The sequence below is a fragment of the Puma concolor genome, chromosome A1, assembly GCF_028749965.1.
Source record: "Puma concolor isolate L17-30 chromosome A1, mPumCon1.1.hap2, whole genome shotgun sequence".
NCBI classification, from domain to species: Eukaryota; Metazoa; Chordata; class Mammalia; order Carnivora; family Felidae; genus Puma; species Puma concolor.
The window spans coordinates 8,434,411-8,451,383 of NC_141667.1; the positions used below are offsets into that span (position 1 = coordinate 8,434,411).

Genomic DNA, 16,973 nt, shown 5'->3' on the forward strand with positions numbered 1-16,973 from the left:
TATTTGAGGAGCTCCCTCCCTCCATTTTGGCTTTCTGGGGTTGAGCCAGGAGAATCCTGGGAATAATGCTTTTTACCTGGCATTCTCCTTATTCACCCAGATCCAAGAACTTGTGGGCTTTTGATGAGCCCCTTTGGGAATGAGCAGAAAATCGGGTCCTTTTTGGAGGTGCAAGGTGATAAAGGGGAGAATCTATATTATTTTTTTGGGGTGGGAGTGGAAAATCTGTATTCTGAAATGAATGTTCTTACCAGCTTAGGTTATGGCTGGGTCTGGGTAGCAATCTTTCCCAGTTCCCTGTCTGCCTGTTCGTGTGTGTGTGTGTGAGAGACAGGCAGACGGACAGATAGACAGACACGGCTGCGTGGTAATGGACAGTGACAGCATGAACGGGCGTATCCTATTGGTGTGATGGTGACCTTCTCTTTGGGAGCGCTGAGAAATGGCTCTGAGGTTCCTTTTTCGCTCTGCATCTGTTTGCCTTGGCATCTCCTGCTGGGAGCTGACAGCATCCGGAACCTTCCCCCGACCAGCCAGTGTCGCTGGAGGCTAGTTCAGCTCAGTTTCCACCCCCACCCCCACAGCTCACTGGCTCCCCACGCTCCCTCCTTACCAGTTTGACGGACAGCTGAGCCCTCAAGGGGGCGGGCCAAAGAGAACCAGAGTGAACCAGGCTGGCTCCCTGTGTCTTCCTGCTTACCGGACTTCATGAGAATTATTTCTTGTGTCTAAGAGGCAACCCCCACCCCCACCCCCCGCAAGCGGGCTGGCCCGGGGGGGTCGACCATGGGACGTTCTCTCTCTAGGAAGAATGCTTCACTGGGGTGCACACTCCTTGTGGAAGGTGGTCAGTAAACGTGTGTAATTCTCTTTGCAGGACATGCCACCATCACCAACTACTTGTTGAACTATTTTCCCGGCCTTGACCTTGAAAGGAGGAACGTGTTTGGGTTCACGGCCCTGATGAAAGCCGCCATGCAGGGCCGGACGGAATGCATCCGAGCCCTGATGTTGGCAGGTATGTCTCTACCTGCCCTGTGCGGTCCCAGGGGTCTCGGGAAGTGCTGATTTTGGCCCTTGAAAGAATGTGTATTGACGGGGCACCTAGGTGGCTCAGTCGGTTAAGTGTCCGACTCTTCCTTCGCTCAGGTAATGATCTCATGGGTTCGTGAGTTTAAGCCCCACGTCAGGCTCTGTGCTGACAGATTCACTGTCTCTCCCTCTTTCTCTGGCCCTCCCCTGCTTGTGTTTCTCCCTCTCTCTCTCTCTCTCTCTCAAAATAAATAAGCTTATATAAAAAAAGAATATGTATCGAGAGGAATCAGTTCCATAGAGACTAAGCCTAGCAGATGTAGCGAAGAATGGTTTCTTTGAGGTGTGCAGCCGTTATCCTCTGAGTTGAAACAAACAAAAAGGAAAGCAAAGCCCTCAGGGTGGGGCGGGAGGTCACAGCACTTGTCACCCCATAGCAAACCCCTCCCTGCTCCCTGATGAGCTGTCCTTCACCCTTAGCTCCTTCCTGCCCATATTTGTTCGTCTTTGTTTGTTTTATTTATTTTGAGAGAGGGTGGGGAGGGGCAGAGCCAGAAGGAAAGAGAATCCCCAGCAGGCTCTGTATGGTCAGCGCAGAGCCCGATGCGGGGCTCGAACTGCCGAACCATGAGATCATGACCTGAGCTGAAATCAAGAGTCAGACGCTTAATGGACTGACTTTTTTTTTTTTCAAGTTAAGTTTTTTATTGGAATAATTTAGATGAATGGAGAGTGACAAAGATAGTACAGAGTCCCACCTGGTCCTCACTTGTTTCCTGCACATTAACGTCTTACTGGGGGGCCAACGTTGGTTCATGACTTTTAGCTAAACCCCAGACTTTATTCAGATTCCACCCGTTCTCTCATTGCTGTCCCCCTTCTGTTCCAGGATCCCATCCAGGCTCCCACATGTAACTGCCACGTGTCCCCAGTGTCCTGTGGTCGGTGACAGTTTCTCAGTCTTATCTCCCTGCTCATGACCTGCCTGGCCCCAAACTGGCCCGTATGGTGTCCTCGGCCTGTCATTTTCCTTGTGATTGGATTGGGGTTATACAAGTCACAGCTTCTTTGGATTTTTTTTTTTTTTCTCCTGCTTTACCCTGAGGGTTTAGGAGAAACTGGAGGAAAAATAAATCCTGTAAGTGATGGCAGGCTTCGAAGAGGAAAACTTTCATGGAAATCAAAAAGATCATAATTAGAATTAGTCCCATTGATTGTGCTTTTGACTCTGACAGTTTCGTTTTTGAAAGGCGAGATATAGCAGTTTCAGACGAGTTTAGGCCTTGCCTGTCCTATAGCAGCAAAGAGACGCTTCCTCCTAATTAACCGGTGTTTGTGATGCTCTTGTATTTGGGGGAGGCTTCGTCTGCTTTTACTGCTTCTGGAGCTTAGTTATAATTGAGTGTAGGTTTTTAGTAATTTCCTTTTCTACCCAAGCATTTATGGTGTTAATCACATCACTTCATTTTTCCTGATGAATTAATTTGAATTACAGGCCCTTTTGTTCTTAGGTCAATTGCCTTGCCATCACTCCGGAAAATGCCCAGGTGTTGGCTGTCATTCGGCTTTTTTTCTGGGTCTGATGGAAGTTTCAGGTGTTCGCTAAGCATTTACAGGATTGCAGAAATGCCTCTGGGGCCTCTTGAGGGATGGGCCTGCTTCAGGGCAGCGCGTCCAGGGCCTCGGTTATGGATAATGAATTTGGCATTAGGTTTCATGGCGTTAGGTTTCCTCCCCCTTGCCTGTGCCCTCCTCCTGGGCCCTGTGCATTGGAGTCCAGCACGGTTCTCACGGGTGCAGACCTGTGGTCCACCCACCCTGAACTGTTCCTTGTCCGAGCAGAATGGTCAGCAGAACTGACTTGGAAGCCAAGACCCCTGGTTCTTGATTCCAGTCCCTTCGTTTATCATCTCTACACCTGGGCCAGTCACCTAACGCCCTGGGCCTCTGCTGGGACGGGAGGTGAACGACTGTAGGAAGTCGTAATGGGGACTGAATGAACTCCCATGTGGAAAGCCCTTGGGTGTATGTCCAGCGTGGAGGAAGCCTCTGGTCAATGGCGGTTGTTATTATTATTGTTACTTGTGAATTCATGTGCTCAGTAATTGTTTGTCACATGAATGACAAGCAGTGGTATATTTTTCCCCCTTGAAAAATATCCCTGTGGTGAAATACTTAAACATTCCTGCCGAGGGTCGTGGGCACATAGCTCGCAGCTTCTGAATCTTTTTACTGCTGTCATTTGGTGCTGGATAATTCTTTGTGGTGGTGGGGGGTGGGGGGCATCCCCGGAACTGTAGGATATTCAGCACTTGCCCTGGCCTCTCCCCACCAGGTGATGCTAGCACCCTCCCAGTCAACCAAAAATGTCTCCAGACATTGCTAAAAGTCCCCTGGGCGTGTAAAACGGCCTCTTGTTGAGAAACAGTGATGTCAGTAATTTAAAGGGGAAAGGACAGAAAAAAAGAAGAGAATCTTTTCCTTCTTATATGCATTCCTCCTTCCAGCTTGTTCTATAGTCCTTCTTAAAATAAAAATCTGACAGCTCTTCGGAGGGGTTTCTGAACTGCCCTCTAAGGTTTTGGTGTTTCACTTCTCGAAGATCTTAATTTTCTACTATTACCTCTGAGGTGGCTCACACTTCTTTTCCCCAGGAAAATGTGTTACACTTTCCTTTTACAGTAGATGTACGCGTGTGTTTTAAAAGAAGAAAAAGTGGGGCGCCTGGGTGGCGCAGTCGGTTAAGCGTCCGACTTCAGCCAGGTCACGATCTCGCGGTCCGTGAGTTCGAGCCCCGCGTCAGGCTCTGGGCTGATGGCTCAGAGCCTGGAGCCTGTTTCCGATTCTCTGTCTCCCTCTCTCTCTGCCCCTCCCCCGTTCGTGCTCTGTCTCTCCCTGTCCCAAAAATAAATAAACGTTGAAAAAAAAAATTTAGAAAAAAAAAAAAGAAGAAAAAGTGAGGAACACCTGGGTGGCTCAGTCAGTTGAGCGTTTGACTCTTGGTTTCAGCTCAGGTCCCGATCTCACTCTTTGTGGGTTTCAGCCCCGCATTGGGCTCTGCACTGACAGTGAGGAGCCTGCTTGGGATTCTGTCTCTCTCTCCCTCTCTTTCTGCACCTCTCTCTCAAAATAAATAAACTTTTTTAAAAAAAAGGAGAAAAAAGGGCGCCTGGGTGGCTCAGTAGGTTGAGTGTCCAACTTCGGCTCAGGTCACGATCTCACGGCTCGTGAGTTCGAGCCCCGCGTCGGGCTCTGTGCTGACGGCTCAGAGCCTGGAGCCTGCTTCTGATTCTGTGCTTCCCTGTCTCTCTGCCCCAACCCACTCGCATTCTGTCTCTGTCTCCCTCAAAAATAAATAAACGTCAAAAAAGATTTTGTTAAAGAAAGAAAAAAAATGTGTGATCGAATGTCTTTCCTGGGTTGGATGGAGAGCAATGAGGATACTTGTTGGGATGCCTAAAAATTTGCACAGGTAGTTTTAAGTCTTCTTTCCGTTTAATATGTCAATATTAAGAAAGCCTTTAAAGATACTAACGCATGAGTGTTTCTTGGGATTGACACTTGAACACAGAGCGTGTTTAGTGTAGCTGTGGAAAGTCCCTGGAGAGATAATCCGTGGTCATCATGTGATCATTTCAAAAGCAAAAGGCACGCGCACTGTTATGCGGTAATGGGTAGAAATGCATATATCATCCCTCTTGTTCCAAAGTGCAGGCTTTCTCCGGCACCTGAGTTGAATTTCCCAGTTGCAATTTCATTATATTCAGTAGGAAGCGTCTCCTTTGAGAAATGATGGATCATCGAATTGGATGCCCTGCCAGCACTGTTTAGATTTCCCAGTAGTTCATAACATACAGACACACGTCAGCTCTTATCTTACCTCGTCAGGCAGAACGAAATAACGTGGGAATTATCAAAACTTTGGATTTTATTAAAGATGTAAACAGGGTCTGGGAAGCTGATTTATTGGCTCTTTGGTTTTCGGCTTCCCCAGGACTAGCGTCAGCTCTGCTGATAAGAATCCCAAGTGGGGCTGTGGATTCTCGTTAATTCAGTGGAATATTAATGCCCCGAAGTGACAGGTCTCTTTAAATAAGTGGCCCTGAGAAGCCATAATGAGGATGCGACTTTCTCTGAAGAGAAGCAGAACTCAGTGGAGGTTGGCAAACTCTAGACGTGCTTAGGCTTTTTTTTACCTGAAGCGTGGTGTGATTTCTGTGGCATTCGGCCTTCGGGAAGCGGAAACAGGCAAACCCCTTCACGCGTCTGTGATCCCCAGCAACGACGCAGACATCCGGGAAGGTGTAGGAGGCTTGCTTAACGAGGGCCACTCTCCTCGTTGGTCCTATGGTCATTCGTGTCCTAGGCGAGCCCCGACTGTGTGTGCTTCTGCAAAGCCAAGTGATACAACATCACAGCAGAGGTTTCTTTATTGTTTATAAGGATAACAGGAATCTCTTGTGAGCTGAGAATTTGCCAAGTTGGATGATTTCAGATTAATTTGTAGAGAAAGGGCTAAAAATCAGGCATTCCATGTCACCACAGACAGTGTCTTAGCTTGGGCGCTTAGCTTGACGCAAAAGGAAACCTTGAGACAGGACGTGGGGACAACCAGTTTCTCTGGAAGGTGAGGGAGCCGGGTGAAGGATAGAAAGGGGAGACCCTGTGGGCAACTGGGACTCAGCCCTGCTGAGACTCCCTGAAGGACCAAGTACAAGGTATCTCAGAAATGCCTTTGGGGTGGGGCAGGCTAGAAGGAGGTGCCCCATCCCCCACCCACCAGATCAGGGCTCTTTCCTGAGACCCTGTGTCCTGACTGATCGTATTGATTGATCCCCAAGATACAAGCCGGGATGGCACATGGGAGGAAAGCTGCAGGAGCTGGTCCACAGGCTCCTGTGTCAGGAGAAAGGCCTCTTGCTGGGAGGGGACCAGAGACGGGCTTAGAAGGGTAGGTAATGTTGGGGGGCTGGCAGAGAATTTGGAAAGGAAGTGATGTGCCCAGGCTCTGTCTGCCTTCTAGTCTGGCCATGACTGCTGGGGGGACGGTATCTGAGAATGAATGACGGAAGGTAGCTTCTTTTCCTTTGGCACCTGTTTGGGATGCTTTCTGCTTCCAGGAACAGACATCCTGACTTGATGGGGGCTGAAAGCAAACAAGCCTCTGTTCCCCCCCCCCCCCCGCCAGAAGTCTCAAGGCAGGCAGCAGCTGTGCAGAGCTGGCCCTGGGCTCCATGAGGACATCCCAGAACTGGGTTCCCTTTTCTGTTCACCCAGCACCCCTGACTCACCCAGCACCCCCATTCTCCCGGCACCTCCCACCCTCCCCACCAAGTACCCCCTCCCTTCCCACACAGCAGCACCCCTTCCTCCATCCAGCACCCCCTCCCCAGCACCTCCCATCCCCTCCCCCAGCACCCCCTTTCACACAGCACCTCCTATCCCCCACCCAGCACCTCCCCTCCCCCCACCCAGCATCCCCCCTCCCCCAACACCTCCCCCCCCACAACCAGCACCCCCCTCCCCCAAGCACTTCCTATCCTCCCTCACCCAGTACCCCCTCCCCCCCACAGCACCTCTTTCTCCCCCCAGCACCCTCCTTCCCCCATTCAGCGACCCCCTCCCCCCACATGTTGGCTGGTTACTTCACATTGCACCAGAACTCTGGGCTTCAGAACTGTGTTTTAGACAGAAAGCGGCACTACCCACAGTCATCACTTTTATCAGGGTGCAAGAGCCTTCTCTTTGGGGCTCACTGACCCTTGTAAGAGAGGCTAAGGAAAAGGGGAACAGGATTGAAGTTACTGGGTTAGACCAGTATCCTCAACTGGGGGTGGGTGTTGCCCCCCCCAGGGAACACGTGCTAATATCTGGGGAAATTTTTGGTTGTCACAACTGTGGAATGCTACTCGCCCCCACTGGGTAGAGACCAGGGTTGCTGTTAAAAGTCTTCTCTTTTGTTTTTTTTTTTGTTCCCAACGTTTATTTATTTTTGGGACAGAGAGAGACAGAGCATGAATGGGGGAGGGGCAGAGAGAGAGGGAGACACGGAATCGGAAACAGGCTCCAGGCTCTGAGCCATCAGCCCAGAGCCCGACACGGGGCTCAAACTCACGGACCGCGAGATCGTGACCTGGCTGAAGTCGGACGCTTAACCGACTGCGCCACCCAGGCGCCCCAAAAGTCTTAACGATGCACAGGACGGCCGCCACAACAAAATGATCTGGCCCAAAATGTCAGTAGTACTGACATGGCAAAACCCTGGTCTACGCCAGTCATGGTGCATTGCCCCGAACTAAGTATGTTGCTGCCTTGAGTGAAATCGAGGACTTTGTGCAGACAACTGACAGCACTCAACATGGCAGCAAACGGACACGTGGGTAGGAGCCCAACTTCTGGCTGCGTGGCTGGAGCACCGGGTGAGACAGCAGGGGTGGGGAGTGAGGGTGCCAGTAGGACCCGGGGAGAAGATGCACACACCGGCCTTTCAGAATCCTCCGTTCTCTGAAACGTTCACTTCGAGAGTGGTGACCATCGGTGCTGGCCTCCCACGGTTTCATCGCTCTGTCTAGGCCATTAATGTTGCCCTTCTTCACGACATGAATCCCAGACGTGTAGCATGGCTCAAGTCCTCAGGCTACATTATCATCAGAGTGGCCTTTGTTCTTTAAAAGTGTGTGGTTTCCAAGATCATTTTGAAGGGTTGTTGTTGGTTTTTTTTCCTGTTTATTTATTCAGAGAGAGATAGGAGGGGGTCAGAGAGGGAGGGAAAGAGAGAATCCCAAATAGGCTCTGTGACGTCAGCGCCAAAACCCAGTGCAGGGCTCGAACCCAGGAACCGTGAGATCACCACCTGAGCCAAAATCAAGAGTCAGACGCTGAAGTGACTGAGCGCCCCTTCCGAGATCATTTGGGAAAGGCACGAAAACAGCAGGAAGCACTGAACTACCCTTTGGACAGCTGCTCCTTTAGTTTTCTATTAGCTTTTGAAAAATGTCTCTCTCAGGCCACGTTCATTAAGATTTTAATTTTGCAGTTTGTTCCTTTTTAAGTGACGCGCAATTAATTAAGGCTTAGTGTGTCATCTATTTTTCGCGATGACGTTTTTACTGCCCCCTTTTCATTTTTGTCAGTTTATAAATTGTACTCTGGCTAATGAGTTCCATCCCGATTTCCAGTTCCAAATAATTATCACTCTCCGAGTACGTCTATTCTTTAACGAGCCACAGCATTAAGCACATTATGAGGCAAGCCCAGGTGAGCGGGCCTGCCTGTGCCAGGGGGCCGCTGGAGGGGCGCCAGGCCGGGGAGGCTGCTGAGCCCCTCCTTGCCTCCGTTCAGCACGTACTGAGCCGCCACCACATGTCAAACACCTGGGTCCGCGTGAGACATAAATGCAGAAGCCTCTGCCGGCCCCGGTCCCTGGAGAGCTCACAGACTAGATAATTGCCCTAGTTCTCCACACTGCTTTGCCAGTCAAAGTATGACTAATGGGACCTGAAATCCTGAATGATTTTTAACTGTGTATGGGGCTGAGATTGGACCAAGATTAATTGAACAGCAATTCCTTCTTAATTTCTCTTATACGACTGCGCTGAAATTTATGAACATCTCATCAAGTTGAGCTGAAGTTTAAATTTGCAATATTAGGAGGGGGCGGTGGGTGGGACGGGGGTGAGATTTATTAAGGAAGTGACTAGTCTAAGGGAGACTGAGGATATAGGAGTCAGGGTTCTCCAGGAACACGGAACCACTGGGAGATACATGTTAAGAGATTTATTTTAAAGAATTAGCTCATGACCTTGGGGGTTAGCAAGCCCCAGATCTGCCAGGTCATCAGGCTGGAAACTTCGGCAGATGTTAATGCTGCAGTCTTGAGGCTGAATTCCTTTTTCCCCAGAAGTCTTTGGCTTTTGTTCTTGAGGCCTTCAACCGATTGGATGATGCCCACCCACATTATTGAGGGTAATCTCCTTCACTCAGACAACTGATTGTGGATGCTAATGGCATCTACAAAACAGTTTCACAGGGCACCTAGATTAGTGTTTGTTTAAATCCCTGGGGTGCCATAGTCTGGCCACGTTGACACAGAGCACTAAGTGTCATAGAGGAAGTAACCCTCCCTGACGGGTGGGCAGGAAATACACACCGATGAGACCTTCTGTTGGCAACTTCGATGCCTCAGGTAGGTCCCTTGGCCGCTGTGACCTCCATCCATTTTGTAGCAAACCTTTATGAAATGCATGCCTCCCACCAGCCAGGATGATATGTGTCGAGGAAACCAACATGAGTAAGATGGGGGCTCTGTCCTGGAGAAGCCCACGGTCTGGTAAAGATGATAGACCCAGGACCGACCAACTCAGTACAAGAAGTGAAGGGCCACACGTTTCCTGCACAATGGGACTCTCACAAGTGATTATTCCTTTTAGCGTTCTAGAACATTCTGGTGACATCATTGAAGTGTTCACACGTCTGTCTAGTCATCTTTTCGTTGCTGGAAAGCCATGAAATCTTATTTCTTTAAAAATCCCATGATTTAGGGGCGCCTGTCGGTTAAGCGTCCGACTTCGGCTCAGGTCATGATCTCATGGTTCACAGGTTCAAGCCCCACGTTGGGCTCTGTGCTGACAGCTCAGAGCCTGGAGCCTGCTTCCGATTCTGTGTTTCCCTCTCTCTTTGCCCCTCCCCCACTTGCACTTTGTCCTTCTCTCTCAAAAATAAATAAACATTTTTAAAAAATTAAAAAATTCCATGACTTAGGTGCTGAGTTCAGGTGGTTTTATTTAGGAAAGGCAAGCGATTAAATTAGGAGCACTTAAAGCTGGGTTGTGTTACAGTCGTACACACAGTAAGTAGTTCATGGTCAGATGCAGGCTCATCCGGGTGGCACAGTTCCAGGGAGTCTGTTAGTAGGTTGTGGAAATTTTGCCTTTGATCCATTTCACTGTCTTTCATTTTCTGCCATTGGACGGGAAAAGTTCTGGAGGCATTCTCCCATTACTGTTTGCGTTTGGTTTTTTTCAGGGGCGGATGTCCATGCCCGGGACCCCCGCCGTGGGATGTCCTCCCAGGAGTGGGCTGCTTACACGGGACGGTTGGAGGCCGTCCGCCTCATCCAGAGGCTGCTGGAGCGACCCAGCCCCGAGCAGTTTGGGGAAAAGTACAAGCCAGAGCTGCCGCTCCCCCCGGAGGCCGTTCTGAAGCCCACGGGCTCCAAAAACTGCTTGCAGAGGCTCGCCGAGTTTGTGCGGTCCGCGCTGACGCCCCGCTCACGCCAGGGCCTGGAGGATGGGGGCGTCCTGGATCATATGGTCAGGATGACCACGAGCCTCTACAGCCCCGCCGTGGCCATCGTCTGCCAGACTGTGTGCCCCGAGAACCCGCCCTGTGTGGGGAAGAGGCGGCTGGCGGTGCAGGAAATCCTGGAGGCCCGGGGGAACCCGGACACGCACGCCCCGGAGAGCGATCAGGTAGAGGGCGCCGAGCGGCAGTCCCGGACCCTCCAGGCCGCGGGGGTCTCCAGAGAGGGGGCCCCGAGAGCCAGCCTCCCGTCTCCGCAGCTGCCAGGCGCCCCGCGGAGGGCCAGCCTCCTGCCCCTGCAGCTGCTGAGGAGGACCAGCGTGCGGCCCGGCGTGGTCATCCCCAGGGTGCGCATCAGCAAGGCGCCCGCGCCCACCTTCCACCCGGAGCGGGCGGCCGCCAAGGGCAGCACCAAGGACAGCGCCCACCTGCAGCTCCCCAAGTGGAGGTACAAAGAGGCCAAGGAGGAAAAGAAGAAGGCGGAAGAGGCGGAGAAGCAGCGGGCGGCGGCCGCGCAGAAGGAAAGGCGGGCGCCGTCCTGGAGGAAAAGGACGTGAGGGGTCGGCTGCCTGGAAGCGTGTGCGGCGGGGGAGGAGGCGGCGGGGCTCCACGCCGGGAAGGATGCACCCCGCCCCCCCGCCCTCGCCCCTTCCGCCGCGCTGCACAGCCCCGCACGTCGCCACCGCACATCCCCTGCAGACAGGCTCTCGGGAGGGGGGGAGGGCCCAGAACGCGCTCCATATTTATTCAGGCAGCACCCTAGAGTGAGTTGGGCAGGGCACAAGAAGATTAGCCTAAAACCAGTTCCCTTAGCAGTCAGTACACCTAGCGGGCAATTTGCCAAAAAGCCTACCTTTAGAACCTCACTTGAGAAATTTTTAAGACCAATGTATCAAAGGGCCTTTTCGGAATAATTTTGTATTTTAATCATGATCAAATTTGCCTTTTACTGGTCTTTGTATTTAAGACGTCATGAATACATTTGCCCGAAGACCTTTTGTTTAAAATACTGTTTCTAGCAATAATTATTTGTGATATCTCTATGATTTCATACAGAATTTGCGGAAGCCTCCCCTTTCCTTGATGTTTGCTCTGGTCTTTGCCTTTCCTTCTCATCGTAGGTGTGCATGAGCTTCGTACGTTCTTATTGATTTGATTAAGCGATGCTGAATATTTGTTTCTATTTGATGGAGGCATTTACTTTTACAGCAAAATGATGAAGTGAGACGGGGATCAGAGTTCCTTGTATCTTATTTTTAAAGCTCTTATTTATACAGTAATAATAATGAAGAAAAACCTGTTGTCGAAGTACGAAACCGTGCATAGAGAAGCATGTATTTATTGCTAGAACTAAACATTTTAAGCAAGGGACTTCAGATAAACTGGATGCAAAGCCTTTAACATACTCAAAAATAGATAGGAGAAAAACCTATTGCTTAATAAAATGGGGGCGAATGTAATAAATTTTTAGTAGAAATACAAAGTTAAGTTCTATGTACTCTTACAGAAATTGAATTCAGATATCCTTAAAACGTAAAAAAGATGCAAAAGAGTAAGGCGCCAGAGTCATACAAACCACTGAAAAGGGGGAGAGGGGCTAGCAGAACAGGGATCAGGACTAAACATTAAACAAACTCATCTTAGGCAAATTGTCCTGGCGTGGGCTGGGCCGCTCCCTCCTCCAGACTCCGTTCCAAAGACTCCCTGGTGTGGAATTACTTTTATTTTTCCTTTGATGACTCCCTGTGATGTTCAGTTCATTCTCATGCTGACTTTGTAGAATTTCCAAGATATGGGGACTTCGGCAGAGCATGTATGCGATTTGCCCTGGGCTCTGAGCTCTCACTGGGAGTTTCCGTCCATACTTTTTATCTCTGAAGCACTGAGAAATTCTAATGACTCTCTGGCCATCTGGGTTGCAGAGTATCTGTCATATATATGCACTAACGACGGCACTTTATTTAAAAATTACCCTACTTGGAAGCCATAGATTTAAAATAGTAGAGACCGACCCTGGATTCACATGTCAGATCGTGCTGCTCCCTGGCTGTGTCGTGATATGCACCTGTCTCATGATGTGGGCTGGGATGGCGCTGGCCTCTGCCTATCCTCCTGTGATGCTCGGCACCATCGGGCATTGAGCAATCTGGGGTCTCAGACTCACCTCTCCAAAAACCTCAACCAACAGTCTGTTGGGCAGCACCAGACTGATGGGAGAAGGTGCGATGCTAATGCTTTCTTTCAGCATCACTGATATTAGGGGGCTACAGGCCACCCTCGTGTGTGAGTCGGGATTGGCCAAGTGCCCTCGGATGAGATGGGGACTGGTCCCCAAGGTGAAGAGAAACACACCTGAGCTCCCTGGCAGTCCAGTCCGGCATTCTTTGAGATAATTTTCACGTTCATGTATTCATTGCTTTGAATGGCTGGCTGCATTTTGTAGCTGAGGGTCACTCTTTGTCACCTGGCTTCCGCTGTAGGTCGGGGGCAGGGGCACTGATGGGCAGTGACCTCCTTCTGCTCTCCACATGTCCCCACATTTGTTCCCTGCCATCTCCTTTGCCTGTTTTCTTCTCCACTTTTGGCTAAATGCCCTGATCCTCCGTGGCACCACCACTCTGAGGTCTAAAAGGGCAGAAAAGCAAGGCGATCGTGAGAGGCAGTGCGGTGTCCCTCTTGAATTATCATGTAGTGACCTCCACCTGCCCAGTGAATGAACTACAGATTTCCCCAGCTTCTTTGCAGTTGGTTTAGGATTTTGGCACGGCCCGCTATGCCCTTTTAAGGGCAAGAGACCTCGTGTGCTCTCCTGACAGATGATAACAGCACCACCCTGCTGTGCGGAGCAGGGAGGACCCCGTGTCTGCTTGCACCCCTGATGCTTATTAACTGTAAATAGTGAATTTCAAGTTGACAGGTACCTTCTCAGGGATTTATATATAAATATAGTTAGAGGAAAAGATGAAGTATATTTTAATACTTTTTAGCGTTTGAGTGAATTATGATCACACTAGACAGAAGAAATATTTCTAAGACGATATCAGTGCTGCTGTTTTCCAGGGAGCTGTCCAGAGGCTCCCTCTGTTGAGATTTTCTGGTTATTGGAGACCCGGGACTTTGGCAGCTGAAACGGCTTTGGGGTAGATGTGAGGTCACCTCGGCACCTCTCAGTTACCTCTTGTGGATGTGAACCCTTGTATTTAAAACAGATTCAGCCTGTATGTAAGCAGCGGTGGCTGGGATAACAGAGACGGGCCATTCGTCACTTTTACCTCTAGAACTGGTTCCTCCGTGTCTGCTGTCGGGGTGCATGCCGTGGGAATGACAGTTTCTTGTCCTGGCTCATGTGGACCCATGTTCCACGGTCATCCCGGTGTGCCGCTCACCACTGGGAAGGCAGAGGGAAAATCTGGAAAGCCGAGGGAAGTCCATCTGGAATGGCCTCAGTGTTAAGAGGCATAAGCTGTCACGTCTTTGGCCACACTAGGGACACACGGCCCATAGCATCACGGACCTTCGTCACTGTCTCTGAAGCATCTCCCAGCAGGCTCCCGGCAGCACGTCAGGAACACGGAGGTGGGAAATCACAGATGGTTCCTTGTCTCAGCGTCAGTTCCTCCCGAGACACCAGGCTCATTCTGCAGGGGACAGAGATTCATGATGTCCGCTGGGACGTGGGGCCTGCATGCGTGGAGAGGCAGTTCCAGACGCCTCTGCCCACTTCCTTCCACGCTGTCAGTGGTGAGCGGGTCTCCGGGGGCCCGGCGTCTGCGTGGAGACCAGGAGTTGGTGTGCGAGATAGAATCCCACGAGGCGAGGCCGGACCCCGTCCTGACGGGGATGCCAAGCCCGTGTTCCACAGGGAAGAATCAGGGTACCACGTTAGGAAGAAAGGCCTCCCTGAGAGTTAACTTAATGAGCCAAGACTCAGAAGGGGGCACGATTCGTCCCTTGTAGCCTCTGGCAAGAGCACTGCCTTTCCCCCCTCGTCCACACTACAGTCAGAGAGGAGCCTGTCTCTCCCTAATTTACCTAAGTTTGCTCTAGGGAAGGCGCTCTGATGGAAGTCAGGGGTTCCTCCTCCCCCAGCCTCCCCTGGACGTTCCTGCTTGCTCCTTTCCTGTCTCCTACAACACCTGTCCGCCCCGCAGCGTGGAGGCTCATCATGACCTACTGTGAGCTCCAAGTCGCCGTCTTTCATGCGATCAAGTGCAAGCATTTGTTCTTCTTTACAGTATTTGGGGAAGTTCTGACACGCTGCCCGGGTATTTGCTCAGCGCCCTTTCCGGCCCACGTGGGTGACTGGGCTCTGCACTGTCTGTGGGTACTCCGCGTGCCGGGTCCTCGTTTCCCGCCACGGCAGCCTCGCACCAGCCCCCTTGAGCCAGGCCAACGGCCTAGAGGACCACTATCCTTCAGGGAAGGGAAGGCAGGAGGGCCGTGACAACCGGCCCATGCAGAACGATGAGGTCGCGTTCATGATGGCAACTGGAATCCGGCAGAGAATCCTCACCGTGGGGGTGCTGTTACCCACAGAGAACTTAGGACAAAACTGGTCTCCCTGAAGTGCTGATTGTCGTTTTCTCAGCTTGACACCTCGATGCATCTAGAACTTGTTTCTTTCGTCTGTGTAACTCTTGAGTCAGCTGCCCATTTCTGTGGCCTCGAATTCACCTGTTTCTTCATTAACGTTGAAAACAAGCGGCTAAAAAAATTCCTCTGGAGGCTGGTTTTGGGGGGAAAAAAACCCGAGACAAACAGAAAAACACGAAACACAAAACTTAACCACTACCCGAACTGATTTAACTGGTTTTCGAGCGACTCGGTTGAATGCCCGTGCCGTGCGCACAATTTCTGCATTGTGTCCCAGCCTGAAACAAGACTTCTGAGAGAGGCACGGTCCCTGCAGCACTCTGATGGCCCTCGGCTGCAGGCCGAGCCGGAGTGCGCGGTGTGTGATAAGGTGTGAGTGTGCCCACACGCACGTGCACGCGCAAATGAACAACTAAAGGAAGAGCAGGTCCTGTGTTCGCAAAGGTGACGGCTGTGGTGGCTCCCGGGGAGCGTCAGGCGTGACCTTCATTGATGTGTGTGTTCAGGAGGGTTGGACGGTCCAAAACCTACTGGAAACACTTCATCCCGTGGGGCGTGGAACACAGCTAGCATGTCGTAACCCGGATCTTCTCGAAGTGGAGTGTTGGGCCAGGCGCCTCATGTAGGACAAGGTCCAGTCGCCGAATCGGGGACATCTCTCTGCCTTTGACGCGTGTCCTCTGCCTTGAGAAGCAAAAGCCGGAGAGGACTCTGCTTGGGGAGCTCCAGCAGACTTTCAGCTGTGGCCACAGGGTGGGGACTGAACTTCGAATTTGGTGCCAGGTTAGCCCATAGAATCAGCATCGTACCCCGAGGAAGCACTAGGATTTTCCCAAATCCCAAGTATGAAGTACTCTAATCAAAGCTAACACAACTTGGGTTTTGAGAGGCGTCGATTCTTCATAGTATTACAGCTTTATATTGTTTTTAGAGGAGATGTAGGTGAGAAACAAAAATGAAGCTCGTAGGGCAGTGACCTGTGTTGACCTGACACCGTATAATGTTTTGGGAGCTTGCGTTGAAGCACTTTATTAACACCAGCTCTTGAGCAGAAGTTCACGAAGCTGGTTTGGAACTGCACAATTATGGACGACTGGATGAAAACCAAAAAAAAAAAAAAAAAAAGCTGTAAACCTGGAAATGTTACCAGCAGCTCTCCGAGCCTGTGGGGGCGTCCTCAGGAATTTGAATGATACACCCCTGGTCAGTTGAACAGAAAAAGGTTTCTTTGGAATTCTCTTCATTGAAATCATTGTCCTGCCTTGTCATGTTTTGGGTGTCTGAGGATGTGTGTTTAATAATGGCAACTTTATGGCAGTCTGAGAATCGAACAGGCTTCTGCACGGGGTACCAGATTTCAAATTCTGTCATCTTGGGATAAGCTCTGTTTTCTGAATGTAAAGTTATTTCCATTGTCATTTCTGAAAACAGCTGTTTTGAAAATGTTGACCGGGGATAGCATTGGGTGCATTTCATAGCTTTTCATTTTGAAGGTGAGTTTTGTTACGGTTTATAAAAGATATTTTCCTATTTAGACCTCAGGGCTATTTTGGGACCTACAAATAAATGTGACTCCCAGCAGCGTCCAATTCTTGATATCGAAAACGTTAATAATCTTTACGTTAAATATGATACATTATTCAGCATAAAGAATGTGTCTGTTCCCTGTCACCTTCTAACAAATTCTGTATCTAATATTTAAAAACGCTAGACAAAAGTAATGTAAAAATATGGGGGGATTGTGGCTACGGGATTAAAAAGCGCTTGTGAAATAAACTGTACAGGGGTGTGATATTTGATGTGTGTAGGAAATGAGACAATTAAATATGTCACGTATTTTTAATGTCAATTCTTTTGATCGGGATAGATGTGCACTTTCTTTTTCTGACACACTGTTACCTGAACACGCTTTACTTTTACTTTCGATGGTAAGATTTTTAAATTAATGGTTTATCCAAGGATATTTTCACTTACGTTAAAATAACATCACTGCAGCCCACCCACTAGGAGGTGGGCACCCTTCAGTCGTGTGTCCATGTATCTGCACA

General features: G+C 50.2%; 1 protein-coding gene across 2 annotated transcripts in view; it reads left to right on the forward strand.

The window, feature by feature from the left end:
- ANKRD33B (ankyrin repeat domain 33B) overlaps positions 1–16,761 on the forward strand; it is an 84,456-nt gene extending 67,695 nt beyond the window's left edge. Inside the window, exons 3-4 of one of the 2 annotated variants that reach the window (XM_086676104.1) lie at positions 878–1,018; positions 10,057–16,761. In XM_086676104.1, coding sequence (XP_086532230.1) covers positions 878–1,018; positions 10,057–10,889 — 974 coding nt within the window. In that variant the 3' untranslated portion in view covers positions 10,890–16,761. The remainder of the gene's footprint in view (positions 1–877; positions 1,019–10,056) is intronic. The other variant, XM_086676116.1, reaches the window with a different exon arrangement.
- The last annotated feature ends 212 nt before the right edge of the window (positions 16,762–16,973 follow it).